A 16,261-nucleotide genomic window follows, 5' to 3' on the forward strand; every position below is an offset into this window, starting at 1 on the left:
TTATTGAATGTTACTGTTTTTTAAATATACAAGGTGCTAATTTTTTCGGAATGATCTCTTTTTTCTTGTTTTTTTCTTTCGGAAATGGGATATTCAGGCTTCGCCCGCTAATTCCGAGGACACTAATTAGCGATCTTAAACTGATGCTTCCGAAGACAAATCCAAGCTTCTAACCACTTGAGCCCCTCACTAAAAGTTTTTTTTTTTTATTATTATTATTATTATTATTTTGATAAAAGAGTTTATGACTAAAAAGAATACTCCCAGAGGAGTAATACTAGTTTTATTGATAGTGGCAGTCAAGTTTAGCTACCTATTTAACCGAAATTTGTTTTAGGCAAAATTTCTTCTCATAAAATTCTGCATTCCAACTTCAAAAATTGGCATTACATTAGTCACGAGTCTATCAATACATATGCATACAGTTGCTATAGGACTTCTTGAAAATTGTATACCGTAGATATGCATGTAGCAGCGCACAAATTCTCATCCTCCGATGGATCTCTTACCATTGAACCAAGTAACAAACAAGATCCAACGGACATGGTGCGTTTTTACATTCACAACAAACCAACAGCTCACATAAAATCCAAATGTTCACCAACCTTTTCACCACTCTAAAGTAAAATACAGTGGCAACATCTGTCAGTAATTCTAATCATAACGGCCAGCATTATCTTTGGATCTGAGAGATGGTAAGAGATGACACTGAATCATATCTTTCAAATAGCAGCACCAGAAGCTTATACCCCTATGTCGCAATGGTTAACGTGCCTATTTGACATCAACATCTCTCACTCCACATATCACAGCCTTGCTTGATGTCAACATAATTTATGAAATATTCAGATTCTAGCTTTGGCTTTCCATGCTAGATACTTACTCCTTTCTTGCTTGTACCTTTTCCATTCTTTCGCAGTTGCAAGAAGGACGTGCAATGAAACTGGTAGAAAGAATGGCTGTAAAATTGAAGACATGTTAGTGAGAATTATTCAATTACATCAAATTGTCATCACATGTCAGGTGCAATTATGCAGAAGTGCATCAAATCCCCAAACAGGGCATGTGAACACTAGTAAATATTCATATTACTTTTATTGTTTAGAGTAAAACGATATTTTTATGTAACTTACGATTCAATGTTAGCGTTTCACTATTTTCAAAGCCATAATTTTATTTAGAATTAATACACTAGATATATATATATATTTTTAAGTGCATGTTTTACCAAAAGTGTCGGACACATATCCCATCTCTAATCTCTATGCCCTAGTATTACATGTCTGACCGGGACACTTCACCTATTTTGAAAGGTCTATGTAACATAGTTATAGGCATGTTTATTAATTTATCTACTAATAATCATCTATTATTTTTTTCACAGGACATGTTTGTTTATGTGCAAAATAGTTCATATTGAAACATACAAGTATCACAGCAAATGGACCCCTTTTCAGATCATCCTTTGATCATTTAGGTTGACAAATTTCTCGTTTTTATGATAAGATTTTCAATGGGTCGCCCTATAAAGTAGTCAGAAATTTGGTCTGCCAGTCTAGCTCCACGTACTTTACTTTACAAAATAAACATCTTTCTCTGAATCAAGATAGACACGTCTGAGTGTTATGTAACTAACCGAGTAGACAGCAAAGCAATGCTCAACTGAGAAGTAGCTAACAGACATTATGGATGGGTGAAAAAAGGCATCCTCTGCCAATGATCTAGCTTGCCTTGAGGACACTACACAATAAAATAAAGCAATCTATTTGTTAGCATTTATCTGCCATACGGAACGCGGCCAAAAGATTCATAATTGAAGCCACGTGCAAATTGAAAGTACACCCTACAAGTAGGATTGTAGGAGTGGAACATACCAGCCGAAGCATCCAACATTCCAAGAGACGCATTACTTTGAGCTAATTTTGCATCCTGGAGAGAATACCTTACCTGCACAGAGAAATAACCACAATGTTAAAATTGCAGCTAATGCTACTACTGTATCCAAAATTAAAAGCACTTGTTTTCAGATGAATAAATTTTTAGCTAGCAATCTAAAATGGAAAAAAAAAAAACAAAAAACAAAAAAAAAACAACACTATCGAACACAATTAGAAGTAGAACAGTTTACTCAATCCAGATACAATCCATGTTCAAGGGAAGTGTTTTTTTTTTTTTTTTTTTTTTTTCCTTTTCTTTGTCTTGTTTTAATAATTTATAAAGGCGGCGAGATATTCTTAATCATGCATGGATGCAATGAACCCCAACAACCGTCCTTGAATTCAGGGCAGGTGCCAAAACTTTCATTATGGCAGTTGGAAAATTGCAGCTGTAGAAAAATACAGATGATCAATCAACAAGTGAATCTTGACTACTCACCTGTTTTCCTATCTCATCCATGATAATCATCCTTGGAAGTGATTGGACCTGCATGGAGGACTTTGTCACAATCCACAAACTCAAAGTTAAATCTATGAACAAATTAAGAAACGAGGAAATACCAGTCGAGAAAGTGATCCAAGGGTGGTAGCACATGAAACAAGGTTAAAACAAGTATGCTGCCGCGATAACACATCCAATTCCCTACAAAGGATGCAACAGAAAAAATACAGACCGACTGAATGATCGCACAAGAATATACCAGTTAAGGAGATCATATAAAGCTACATATTATTACCAAGGACAATATATTCAACAAAATTCCTATGCTTTTTAATTAACTAAAACTCGCTACTACAAGATCATTATATAACAAATGGCAAAAATCGTGTGACAAAACCAACTAAATTGCAATCCTTTGTGGCAATCTGAATAAAATCATGGCTTTAGCTTCTAATAGGTCAGGTTAATATTTGCTTAACAAATTTCATCTAACCAAAAGGATGAAATCTCTTATGAAGCATTTCAGACAGTTATTTAACCCCAAAAATCTGAATGCATCATAATGGAACATTGCCTTACCATTCTGTAAAGCCTCTTTCACTGGCTAAAATGATGGATGTGCCGGATGCACCAACATAAAGGTTGTCAGATTTAAGACCAAAAAGTTGTCGTAACTGCCCCATAAAAACTTCAAAAATATTCTGAAGGTCCTGTATCAGAATGGTAAAGCATCAATCATGTGAAAAATGAATTAGAAGCCATTTGCTATAATACCACATGGATTTCTAGCCATTTCAAGTTGAGAACAATTGAATACAAATTATTAAGTCTAGCAAATACATGATGTCACAAAATAAAATAACTGTAAACCTGATGGTGTGCAATGAATTTTAAGTAAAAAGGAGGGAAAAGAGAACAATTACACTGAATTAAAGATGGTATATTGATAGCAGTAAAAATTACAAGATAAAAAACATGTTCATTCCTCCAACATATCCACCTTTGTGTTTTCTGTTCTTCAGGTTAAGAAATAATCAATTACTAGAAGTAACTCTTATCACCGTGTGCTTCTTAATTAGCAAACTGCATCCATTAATGCTCCTACTGAAAATATTCATATGCTTAAAAACCTGATGGGATAAAAAAACCACCGGTCTTAAAAATAAATAATAATAATTAAACGAAGCGAATCCGATTCCAAAGTAGCTTTTCTAAATGTAATTTGAATCACAAAAGGGTTAATCTATGGATTTAGAAATGGAACCAGGTATTAGAAATAAGAATCAAACGAGAGCAGCAACCAGATTCTCCTTTCATACTTCATCCTTCCAATAAACTTTCACATTGATCCAGTTTCAAGCTCATCTCCTATCAATCAGAAAGAAAACTGCTTTTAATTAATCCACTAGTATTACATCCCATAGCTGTTTAGAGGCCTTCTTTGATTTCGATTAGAACTTCAACTTTGGGTATTTAGCCTTTAATCTTGTTTTAAAGAAATTAAAGCAGTTCTAGCCAGCAGTTAGAAACCTAACCATTAGAATATAATTATAATACTGCCTTGGGAGTTGGGACACAACTGGAAAATTTCAGCAAAATTCTAGTGTTGGGCGTATTGGCCTGCTTACAGCCAACTACTTTTTCTGGTTGTGTTCTTAAATATTTCCAACTAAGCCTCAGAATTCCTTATTACAAGTTAAGTAGAAACTGCAAGCTTAAAACATTACAGCTCCACTTTCTTCGACATAAAGTACTTGCTGAAAAAATTTAGGCATTTGGTTGGTTGTATAATGATTTCCAAGTTCTTTTGGAAAAACAAAAATACCTTACATGATGCTTTGTGGATTAAAAGTTTTTCCCCCTAATCTTCTTTTACTAAATACTCGGGCCTCACTGCCCAAAGAATAAAGTCTATATACACATGCATAGATGCCTACACACACATTTACATACCTAATGAGCATGTTTATGCACCCTCTTTTAGCATGTATTGTACACTCTATATATGTACAGATGTATGTGCATCATCGGTGCATGTTCAAGTTGTTAATTTATATATGTCTGCAGATATATACTCTGTTATGCACCCTCTTTTAGCATGTATTGTACACTCTATATATGTACATACGTATGTGCATGTTCAAGTTGTTAATTTATATATGTCTGCAGATAGATACTCTGTTATACACATGCCTATATATAAGCCACATTGTGCACCTCTTTTTGACGAGTGTGTCTCATTGTGCACATTAATATTTCCTTTATCTGATATATACACACCTATAGGAGCACAAATACATATATGCACTCATATAGAAGCACATATGCACACCTTTCTATACATAAGATGCATGCAAATGCCAGGCTATATGTGTGCATTTACACATGCATATAGATAACATGTATACGCATGCATGTATGTAACTATATAATTTTGTCTGCCCGTATATACACGATACAACTTATACATGAGTGTCTATACAATACCTACGTATGCACCTATAAGCATGCTCATTCATATATATACGCATGCATATACAGAGGGATGCTAACGTACATACACTTAAAAAGTACCTGGAAACGTATACATAAAATCAGTTTTTAAAAATTTTGTAGCATAACCAAATGTGTGGAGGAAGATCATTGTTTTCCAAATGAAAGAGATTACAGGGAATCTTTTTTTTGCCGCAAAACATTTTACATTGAAGAAGAGAGACACAAAATGTATAACCCCAACTAGAGTGCTATCAATCAACTAGAATGTTATCGTTACTGGAGAAGTATGAAGTAATTTTAAAGTTACTGAAGATGCATACTGAATGCGAGGAAAGGACATAAAAGCCCTAGCACACTAATTAGTTTTAAAATTGCATTCATTTCTCAGTAACTATATGTTTTTTTTTTATAAGTAACTATATGTTAGAATACATAAAAGTTGGATAAATGTACACATGGGTTTCTAACCTGAGGGGGAATTTTACGCCTGAGAGGACGCATACTTTCTGAGTCCCTCAAACAGCCTGGGGGATTCCAAACAATAACACCTCCCCACATCTGCAATGTGACGAACTTAATTAAGTTGTGCCATATAAATTTACAAGAACAGACAAACAGGTTGGGAGATGATGAAGGCAAGATAATTCACCGGAGAAATAAAACCATTTGTCTTGGAAACCTCTCCATTTGGAAGCTGTAAAAGAAGCGGGCACTCCTTTTCAGATGGTACGTATCTGGCAATATAGAGAACATTTTTGTATCGAGCATTAAATAGTAGTTATTGCCAATTACATAGATTTTATGCTAGTATTAGCGACAAATCAATCACCAAAATGACCAAATTTAAGAAAAGAATTCAAATGGATGACAGAGAACTATGACAACTCTTGGGATTACATCTTTCTTAAAGTATTTATGATACAAAACTAAATTTCTTTCCAAACAGCCTTGAACATCTCCATCCCGAAAGTACAATCATTCAAGGGACTCATCAATAATTATAATCAACTTTATTTTTATACAAAGATATAAAAGTTCTATTTAGTAAAAATCATAAAGTATTATGCTGATGGTGATATATCAACTAATTGATAAGATATTAATTGTATCTAAACTTAGTGGTAATTAAATTATGAAATGGAGCAAAGCGATTGTAATTTTTTTAGAGAAAAAACTCTAACAAAGAGAGATCTTGAGGAGAAGAATATACACCACAACTTGCAAAATCTTTGACCGCCCGCCTGCTGCAATGGAAGTATCCAAGTGCCACTCATTTGAATTTACCTACAGAAATTAAACAATGACACTAGTGAAATATATTCAACGCGCGAAGCCACTAGCATTTATGGAATACATCAAATTCAATTCCTTAATAGATGTAACGTAAGAGATGAAAGAAACTATCTAATAGTGTCATTCAGTGGAAGACACCACCAAAAAAATGTTTCCAAAAAAATGAAATGCATGATAAATATGATCCTTTTGTGTAGCTCGTACCAAATAATAAGATATAGCCATCAACACTGGATGGTATTAGTTTTGTATAAATTGAGGTGCAATCGCATTAAGGCATACTAGATTTAAAAGATGTAACTACTAAAATTCTTTTTAAACTCCAGTTAATAAGAGTGGTTCAATGAGCATACAAAGAAAGGCAGATCTTTTGTACTAAAAACGAAGCTTTCGTGTTTGTCATCCCAATAAGAAAATGAGGACTTCGGAGTGTGGTACAAAACCTGCACATGCAAAATAATTTTATAATATGTAACTGAAGGATAGAATAATAACCTAAATTTTTCAAAACTTGAAAGAAATTGCAATAAGCATCTCCTAAAGAGAGCTACGGAATACCTGACTTTCCACACTTATATTTGCCACAGCTCCCAAAGCCTCAATAATAGGAGACAACAGAATCTCATCTATCATTTGAAAATCCCTGCAGGAACAAGAGAGTGTTAGATGGACAATGTGTGTGTGCATGCTTGCATGGTTAAACAATCAAGAATACACATTCACATGTTTGAGCGAGTGTCCTACCATCCCAGGGACCAGCCTCGTCAATGTTTACTAATACAATTTCAACAGCTCCAAAAATAGCTGAGGAACTCAGATTTTATGTAAGATGTATTACAACAGTTTTATGAGGACACAGTCTAAGGTTTTGCTGAGCAGACAGAGTCTGCATGGTCATAATAATTCATATCTTAGAATTTTATCATTTGTGACGTAAGAAAACAAAAACCTCACCAGGCAAGCCTAAAGCATATAATTGGTGTTGAGGTGACTTTCGTTTTGAAAATAAAAACAATAGTATTATAGGATTTCAAAACTTGTTCTCTTTTCTTCCTTCAGGCCTACTACTTCTAGCAACCAATTAGATGGTAGGCGTAAAAGTTTCCTCCAAATTTAAGCCAAACCTAGCAATTTCCAAGTTCTTCCAAACCTCACAACAAATATATCATTATTATATCTTTTGTCAAACAATTCTTCTCTTCTTTTTTCATTTTGGAAGTAAAAATTATCATGATCATATATTGTTGCTGCTACTTGTCACTGTGCTGCATTATGATATCTAAAAACTATCTGTATTAAAAAAGACGCCAAATGAATATATCCATATTTATATACTCCAATTTATAATGATAAATTTAAAATTGTCAATATGGTCATCAAATGCGCTTCAAGTAAATAAGGAAGAGATAGTTAAACTGCATACCAGACATAAATCCAATCGCTGGGATCAGCATTCAACAAATTGAAAGAAAGAACAAGCCTCCCATCAGCACCCACAGGCATAAACTCCCCATGAATTGCCCCTTCTTCTTTCCCACCATTCACAAAGATCTTAACAAAAATCTCAGCAATCCTCTCTACCACATCAACCTCCGAAACCTTTCCAACAATCCAAGCATGCCGATGCTTCCCAACCACAGCCTTAACCTCATCATCCCGATTCACCACCACCACAGTATAAACCTTGCCACCTAAACCCGAACAATCTTCACCTTCCCCCAAAACAGACTCTAAATATTCATCAAGAACCTCATCATCCTTCAAATCACTATGTACTTTAAATTCATTCAATGCGCCACATTTCCAAGAGCATGCAGAATCAACATTTTGGTTGCGAATACAACTAGTACTGGAGTCTAGGGTCACCGAGACACTGTAATTGTTACCGCAAGTACCACAAACAGTTTCGTCGCCAGTGAATCTTCGCATGTGATCAAGAATTGAAAACCCTAATTCTTCTGCGTTTAACTTAGTGGAAGTTCTATGATCGAAATCTACAAATACTGCTTGGAATTGACAAGGGAATAGCAATGGATTCGATTCGATGGATGTTGATAGTGAATCGATGTCGCGAAATGGGAGAGGTGATCGGTAGATCTCTATGGATTTCAGCAAGAATGGCAAACCTGTCAAGAATCGAACCACCAAATCACAACATAGATTAGCAACAACAAAATGATATACATAATATATATATGTATGTATGCATAGATAGAGAGAGACCTAAGAGGAAAGAGAAGAAAAGAGTTATAGTTAGGACGAGGCGCTTCAATCCAGGTTTGGTCTTTCGCATGGTTTTGGGGTCGAAGTCGGAAGCGGACTCTGATTTTTCAGATATTTCCGACTTCTTCTTGTCGGAAGCGTCTTGCGAAGTTTCTGAGATTTCAGCCATCGCAGAAGCAGTTCGAGCTTCGGTGGAGCTCTTTTGGAGGCTCTTGTATGCAACAGAACCAGAGGTCTGTCAAAAATAAAATAAAATAATTACAATTATATCCTAAAGAAAAGAGTTTTTCCTATAATTTTAGAAATAACATTGATATTATTACCACTTCAATTTAAACAAGCAGAAGTACACACGACACAACTCCAATAAATTTCCCTTCAGTTTCATAAATTACATGTGCATCCCCCAATTAAATAACACGAACAAAAACAACAATACTAATAAATTTTTTTAAAAAAAATTAAAAAAAATTACCAAAAAATAGGGACGGAGTCAAGAAATTATGTGGAGTCATATAACCATGACTAAAAAAAATTCCAACTAACATGTCACTAATAATGTTGCAAGATAGTGAGTTGAAAGACCAAAATGTAATAATGGTATAAACTATTCATAATAAAGGCCGGTCCATCTTAATGTAATTTGTCCAAATATCAAAGAAAGTCAATGTAATTTGCCTAATAAATATATATGAAAACAAATAAAATCTGAAGATAAAATAATTACAAGGAGAAGGAAATTTTTAGTTGCATATTCTTTATTAACAAATTTTGAAGGAAGAAAATTAAATTTAAAAAATTTGTTAAATTTTAACATTCTATCAAGTTGTCACAATTTATTATTAATTAATCAAAGTAATGATTTCAAGGCTTCAAGTTGACTCCACCTATAATAAGTGAGTTTTTCTTTTGGGTTTTTTAATCTATAAAAATGAATTAGCTAACCGAATCCAAAAAACAATTAGAAAAATAATAATTCTCTAGATTAATTAATTGAAGGTACAATGGTTTTATTACTTTTAATGGACTCCTAGAAAAAATATAACTATTGAATACATGTCAAGCACAGTATGTTGGAGCAATTTTGTTAATCACCATACCACAAGAACACAAAAAAAATATATATATATCAAGTTCTTACCTTGCAACCAATAAACAATTAATAGATATATGTATATATATACATTTTCTTGAATAAAATGGTATTAGAAAATGTGTAAAAATGGATATAAAATTTTGAAAAATGATAAGTCTTCCGACGTTAATTATCGACTCTTCCTCCGAATACAACGTGGTTGGATCCATTGGAACTCTTAAAAAAATTCCCGTAAACATCTCTTTGACTCATTCCCAACCACGTTATATTCGGAAGAATAGTCGCAATTAAAATCGAAAGATCTGTCACTTCTCTAAAATTTTATATACATTTTCCAGAATCACTAATTTTTTTTGTAACAATGAGCGCCTGACAAAAAAAATGTAGTCAATGAGTGCACAATATTTACATACCGAATGAAATTTGCAAACATTTTGGTTTCTAAAGGCAATATTCCGCTATTATACTATATTTTAGATGTGTAGAAAAAATATGAAATTGTCTCTGTTACAACCACCCCAACACACGACAATTACAAAGATCCCTTTTATAGTCTAATCTCACACTTACAAAAATCAAGACCATGGCATTCACATCTTTAAAAGAAAGTTACAAAAGGTATAAATTAATTATCATGAGGTAAAAGGAATCTGGCCGTAAAATACATCCTGGTATCAGTTCTGAGATTGCAGAGCTAAGACCCTATGTTGTACAAGTCCCTCAGTACAAAGAAGAATGGCACAGATGTCACCGCTTCAACGAATGCACTTGCATTTTCTCTGGGATAAAGAATGTCAGAACTGTGTATGTTCGAGATATTTGTTACTCTTCCGAAACAGAATTCGTCTCATTTGATCTGTTAATGGGTTCCCAACTATCAGTTTCTTCCCCGTGCAAACCAGTATTGAGTCTTTCCATCACATTATCAGGTGGGCACTGGTCAGCAGGATTCGTAGCCGATGTCTGGCAGAAACACTCAGGCCAAGAATTTGTATAGAAAGACTCAGGATGGACACGCTTGTGAGGTCCACCGAACTTTGAGTTGAACATAACGCGCCTGATGGCACCTTCAAAACCAGATGTTTGGCCCTTTTCTCTATCGATGAATATAGGAGCTAGAGCTTTCCTGTTAGGTTGGATTGTGGTCCGGAAGCCATAGTAAAGACGATGACCCAAAAGATTGTTGGCGAAGTTGCTTGGGCCATCATAAGTTGGCATGAAGATATCAGAAAGGAGACAGACCATGTAATCTACAGCAGAGCCCACCAATCCCTGTTTGTTTTGGCTCAGGTCTTCTGTAGGGAGCACTGTATTATGGTTGTCAAGGTGAGGGAAAAGTGCTCTAAATGGCTTCATGAAACGCGCTCCGCCAAATAGTTCACCTGCTGCAAGGTATATACGCGTGGAATTATCAAATCCCATACCACGTAAGACGAGACCAACCTGCAAAAGGCAGTACTTGTAAAGTCCCAACGACAAATAAAACCGAGGAAAAATGACAGGAGTTTGGCATAACACTGTAAAAAGGCCACACATAACGTTGAACAAGAAACAGTGTAAATCATCACTACACTTGGTCAGTAATGATGATAATATATGCTACAATATGTGAAAGGTTGTGTCTTTAAATGACTAGAGGGAAAGACATGTCCTTTTCTTGTTGCAGCAACATGTTGCCATTATAGATATTTAAGTCACAATATGAAACACAAAAGGCAAAAACCAGATAGCAAGAGGGCGGGCCTTGGCGCAACAGTAATGTTACTCCATTGTGGCCTAAAGGTGACGGGTTTGAAATGTGAAACAGCTTCTTTGCATGTAAGGCTGCCTACATATAATATGAGCATCTACAAACCCCACAATGGCGGAAGCCTCGTGCACTGGGTTAGCCCTTTGTATATGGCTAAATATTATATGTATAAACTATGTGAAACACAATTCTAAACAAAATGAACATTTTACACTTGTAAACAAGATGCTTGGAGTAGCATAATGGTAATGAAAAAAAAAATAGTTCTAAGGATACTAACATCCCTTGCCACACTAATCTAAGCACAAAAATTGGGTGGACTGACAGGAGAATATCAGCAAGCAGGCCACACTAAGGGATTTCTCACTTGGCTGAATATGAGAAAAATAGGTAACACAGTAAAAACAGAGAGAATTTTACCTCTTCTGGAGTTAATGGACATTTCCCAATCGCTCGTCTTTCATTATAATTCAGTTTCTTCTCTGCAAAATTTTCTTCACGATACTTCTTTAATATACGCTGTTCTTCAGGGGTAAAAATATCTAGACACCTGTGAGATTCTGTAGAAGATTAAATTTGGTTTGAAACTAAATAGTTTTCAAAGGAACTATCAAGCATAATTAATAACTGTGGGTGCGGCTAGGAAGTCATGACCACACAAACACATGCTCAAGTCCAGAATTTCTTTAAGGCATGGAAATGGTTGACAAGATACGCATGACAAGGTTACAGATATGATATGGATATTCATATTTTAATACAGAGATGGGAGGTTGTAATACATACAGAACATCTCTCACACAATCAAACTTCATGACTACAAATCTGAATAAAGTTAGGAAGACATGAGTGGTAAGTTGCTGAGAAATTGGAGAAGGTGAAGACAAATGAAAACATAAAACAGTCATACCAATCCAAAGAGGTAGAATTCCAAAATAGTTCTGCTCTATATGGAAATCAAACCACCATAATAAATTAGGTTGAAGTGTTTAAAAAAAAAATGATAGTTAACATAATTTTATGAAATTAATTAGTGTAAAAGTAAAAGAAAATAATGCCAAACTATCATACCAAGATGTGTTGGATGCAGACAGCGAGACTAAATATTGAAATTTTTACAGGTATAAGGAATTTAGAGATCTAAATTGCCTGAACTTTTCTTTAAAAAATTGCGGAGCCAAATATTTGATAAGTCTATCACATACAACTAACAACTTTTGAAGAGACCTACTACTTCAGAAGCTCAAAAATATGGCATGAACATTTGCACTAAGATTCACCATGTACTGCAACAGAATGAAAAGAGTCATGGCAAAAAAAATAGACATAATATATGCCCAACCAGACAATTTCATTTGGATATTAGTGGAATAATAGCATGTTTGGAATCAAAGAGAATAATAGATGATGATGACGACGACAACGACTAACATGGAATACTCGACTAATCTTTTGATTAAAATTTTGTAAGAACCTATGCAAAAAATTGTCAATCTTTAAACAAAATCAATACATCATGTAAACCGACAGAAAATATTTAGATGAATACAATTAAGAATATATTTGTTCTTCTGAAAATCCTGTATTTAAAAAAAATGTTGTTCTACCAACGGGCTAGTAGCCTAGTGGTAACAGACCCTTACTTCCCAAAGGGAGGTCAAGGGTTCAAGCCTCAATGGAGGCATGTGAGTGTGAGTACTAACTGAAAAAAAAAAAAAAAGGTTGTTCTATTATAACCCCAAAAGACAAAAATTGGATTATATACCCTCCACCGGGGACACAAGATAGTTAGGGATGAGAACATACCCAGCAAATGCAAGCATATCCATCTCAAATCGAAGGTGTATTGACATGAAATGACCTTGGGCACGGAGTTTCCTGACAATAGAGTTACTTAATTTCATGATATGTGGTTTAAACCGAAGGGCATGGTAATTAACTCTGCATCTCAACCGCTGATATTCAGGATTGTCTATCTCTTCTGCTAATCGATGTGAAAAAGGAGTGAGATAAATTGCACCATGTTCCTTCATCTTCTCCAGTGCATCTGTCGTATACCAACTAATTTGAGCATCTCGTGGAGGCCGAAGCTAAACAAAAAGTTGCAAACATTTAATCAATCATACTAGATACCGAGATAGAAGTTTTTAAATTTTCATTGACAAGAAAACATCAAACTATAGTATCTAACCTGATGTGCTTTCATTTTCTTGGTCCTCCCATTTTTTTGAATTTCAGGAAGTTTTTCTACAATCCGCACATCATACCTCAATGCCTCGATGAAATGTTCAACGTCATAGATACCATCAAAGCCACTGTATACAGGTTTGGAATTCAATTCAATTAGATAGAGTTCAACAATTTTCTTTTCTTTCTGGTTTGCAAATTTTTCACAAAATGAAAGAAAATAATAGGGGCAAATAATACATGCACAATGTTAAAAGAAGGTACTAAAATTTTTTATGCCCTAGCGGGTGGAGCATACAATCCACGATTTGGGGAAGGAGATTCCTCTATAGGATCAATAAAGATTTAGGTCCAATATTCTGAGGGCATAAGAAAGAAGTCAGGATGTGTGGTATTATGGTTAATGGTGGCAGAAATGTCGTTCACTATTGCAGGAATATGATTGCATTGCACTCATTTACTTTATAAAAAAAATAAAAAAATCTTATCGATCATCCATTTTTCCAAATTATGAGCTTAACCATTCTTATAGAAGTATAAGCTAAACGAACATTCAACATGAAGAGTTGCATGCAGTATTAACCAGTCAACACATCATCTAAAGTTGGACGTGTGCAGTTTGTTATCTGAATCTGATTGCTAGAACTAAATTTACAATGGAAGTTAAAACACACATGTATACATACATTCAGTACCTGTCATCATGCCAGAAGGAGTTTGCATCTAACTCGGGCAACACGAGGGTAGCATTCATGATTCGGGCAGCAAGAACAGCATTACATATCTAAAACAACACAACTAGAATGTATTATTCCTCTTTTTGATACGTAATAATAAAAGTACTTCTTAAAAAAATAATATACGTATAAAAGCAAGGAACGGTTTCTGTTCAAACATGTGCCTTATTGACTGGTTGCTCTCCAGGACATGTTTATCAATTCATGGGAATGGTCATAAGGTCAGTACAGTGATGCTCCAACTGGCATTTAGTTGTATGCAGTCGAATAATTATAGATGCATAATTCTTTATAATGATATTAGCCAAAATAAACTCGATTCAACTAAATGATCATGGTGACAGCTGAACAACCTATTTAATTCCAAGACCTAACTTGCATCTTTTTCACAAAATCAAGCATGAAATTATGAAAAGTTAAGACTTTGTATAGTTTTCACCTAACAAACTGATGGCAAAAATGAACTCATATCAAGAAAATCAAAATGTCTTGCGTTATCTTATTCAAGCAAGAAGATGATACGCACCGCAGTACGCTGCTGATTTAGGCCACCATTACAACGAACACGCAAATAACCATTGCTCTCAACTGGAGGTGCTGCCAAAATTGAAACAATATATTTACAATCAGAAACAAACTTTGCTTATGATTTAATATATGAGATCAACACGCTCATTTACTAATTTAGAGGGACTATGAGAAACTACATACGGGGCCAATCAGATCGCGGAGCAGATGATGGCCTCCATCCACCAGAATCAGCAGTCTCCCAAAGTTTATCTACACCGATATGCTATAAAACAAAACAAAAAACAGTGTGAAGTTCTTTTGAGTGACCAGGAAGAGATCATGATTAAAGTTCACTAGAATGATCCAATCAAATTTTGAAAGAAATAATTTATCATAGATCCAATATGTATATAATTAGTCTTTAGTCACTGCATTGAAGAAATTGAAATGCACTAAATTCAACTCATCAACTGAATTTGCCCATTACACAACAGAATTACCACTAATGTTAATGAAGATTGTTTTAAAACAATAGCTTTCATTTTTTAAATCATATCCAAATTTTGTTTCCATCACTGCACGATAAAGAGAGAAAATTGACAAATAAAAAGCCTCTAACAGAGCAGAACAAAAGCAACAAACCTGCAAATTTTCGACTTGGCGGTTGCTTGCTTTCCTTGTGAAGAGCAACGAGACTGTGCAGATCAATAGGACAATCACGGCCACCGACAATCGACCTAACAGTCCTTTCATACCCCAACCCAGTTGCTTCAGTTGACGATTTCCATATCTCCTTCCTAATGCATCCCCAGTTCTGCCAATACATATAGATGTGTATATATATATATATATAGAGAGAGAGAGAGAGAGAAAAGGGCTTTTCTGTAAGAAGTAGAAAGAGAAAGACGTGCAAGAGTTGAAATGGTGTTAGGGTTTTACCTCCTCATTGGGATTGGAGTCGATAACCAGAGAACAGCGACGTCAATTCTGATCTTGTCGGATATAAATAGTAAACCCTAGATTGAGGACTAGTGATGGTATTGCGAGTTCTCTTTCGTCACAAGTTATAATTCTCTATACTCGAGCTTTTGGATCTGATGATTTGCCAGAAGCAGAGTAGTAGCGGAACTGCACGCGCCAACGCGAGTGTGGCGATACTGGGGTTGCTTCAGGAGAATCAGGCTTTTTACCCCCACAGTGTTTTTTTTATTTTTATTTTCAATTGACGAGGAACTTACACACCCATTATAATACTTTAGAAACAGAAACTCTCCATGTCACAATGCCCTTGTACCACTACAGTGTTAACTGGTTTTTTTTGTTTTTGTTTTTTTTTTTTTTTTTCTTCGATGGCCCTACAACACACACATTATTCAAAACGAGACCTCAAGAACTTACCTCTCAAATCCTTACAAACGCCGCTATGCCCTGGGGACGTGTTAATTGGTATTCATTGGCCAAGTATTGTCGATGTGTCATTTGGAAATCCAATCTCTATGAGTTTTTTTTTTTTTTTTTTAAATTGTTACAGTAATTTATAATTTTATCATTTTTAAAAATAAAAGAATATTAAAACTGTTATTACACCTT

The 16,261-nt window shown here is 34.8% G+C and overlaps 2 protein-coding genes across 3 annotated transcripts; both read right to left on the bottom strand.

Annotated features, from left to right (window-relative positions):
• Window positions 1-343: 343 nt before the first annotated feature.
• Window positions 344-8,632, bottom strand: LOC132269148 (uncharacterized). Of its 2 annotated transcripts, none has more exons than XM_059770226.1 (13): window positions 8,392-8,632; window positions 7,592-8,294; window positions 6,727-6,811; window positions 6,522-6,611; window positions 6,088-6,159; window positions 5,525-5,569; window positions 5,344-5,433; window positions 2,959-3,089; window positions 2,499-2,580; window positions 2,377-2,424; window positions 1,875-1,947; window positions 1,637-1,740; window positions 344-959 (listed from the first exon to the last, which is right to left on the bottom strand). In XM_059770226.1, exons 1-13 carry the CDS (start codon window positions 8,558-8,560, stop codon window positions 846-848), a joined length of 1,806 nt encoding a protein of 601 aa, XP_059626209.1. In that variant the 5' UTR covers window positions 8,561-8,632; the 3' UTR covers window positions 344-845. The 2 variants fall into 2 exon arrangements, with proteins under 2 accessions (XP_059626209.1, XP_059626208.1); XM_059770225.1 differs by having other exon boundaries at window positions 5,525-5,609; window positions 6,086-6,159.
• Window positions 8,633-9,940: 1,308 nt separating this feature from the next.
• Window positions 9,941-15,877, bottom strand: LOC132269151 (O-fucosyltransferase 1). Its single transcript, XM_059770232.1, has 9 exons — window positions 15,611-15,877; window positions 15,314-15,485; window positions 14,873-14,954; window positions 14,688-14,758; window positions 14,120-14,208; window positions 13,429-13,552; window positions 13,044-13,327; window positions 11,658-11,787; window positions 9,941-10,930 (listed from the first exon to the last, which is right to left on the bottom strand). Exons 1-9 carry the CDS (start codon window positions 15,616-15,618, stop codon window positions 10,310-10,312), a joined length of 1,581 nt encoding a protein of 526 aa, XP_059626215.1. The 5' UTR covers window positions 15,619-15,877; the 3' UTR covers window positions 9,941-10,309.
• Window positions 15,878-16,261: the final 384 nt, after the last annotated feature.

Source organism: Cornus florida, unplaced genomic scaffold (genome assembly GCF_030987335.1).
Source record: "Cornus florida cultivar Cherokee Brave unplaced genomic scaffold, ASM3098733v1 CherokeeBrave_3.0.0_Hap2_Chr08, whole genome shotgun sequence".
NCBI classification, from domain to species: Eukaryota; Viridiplantae; Streptophyta; class Magnoliopsida; order Cornales; family Cornaceae; genus Cornus; species Cornus florida.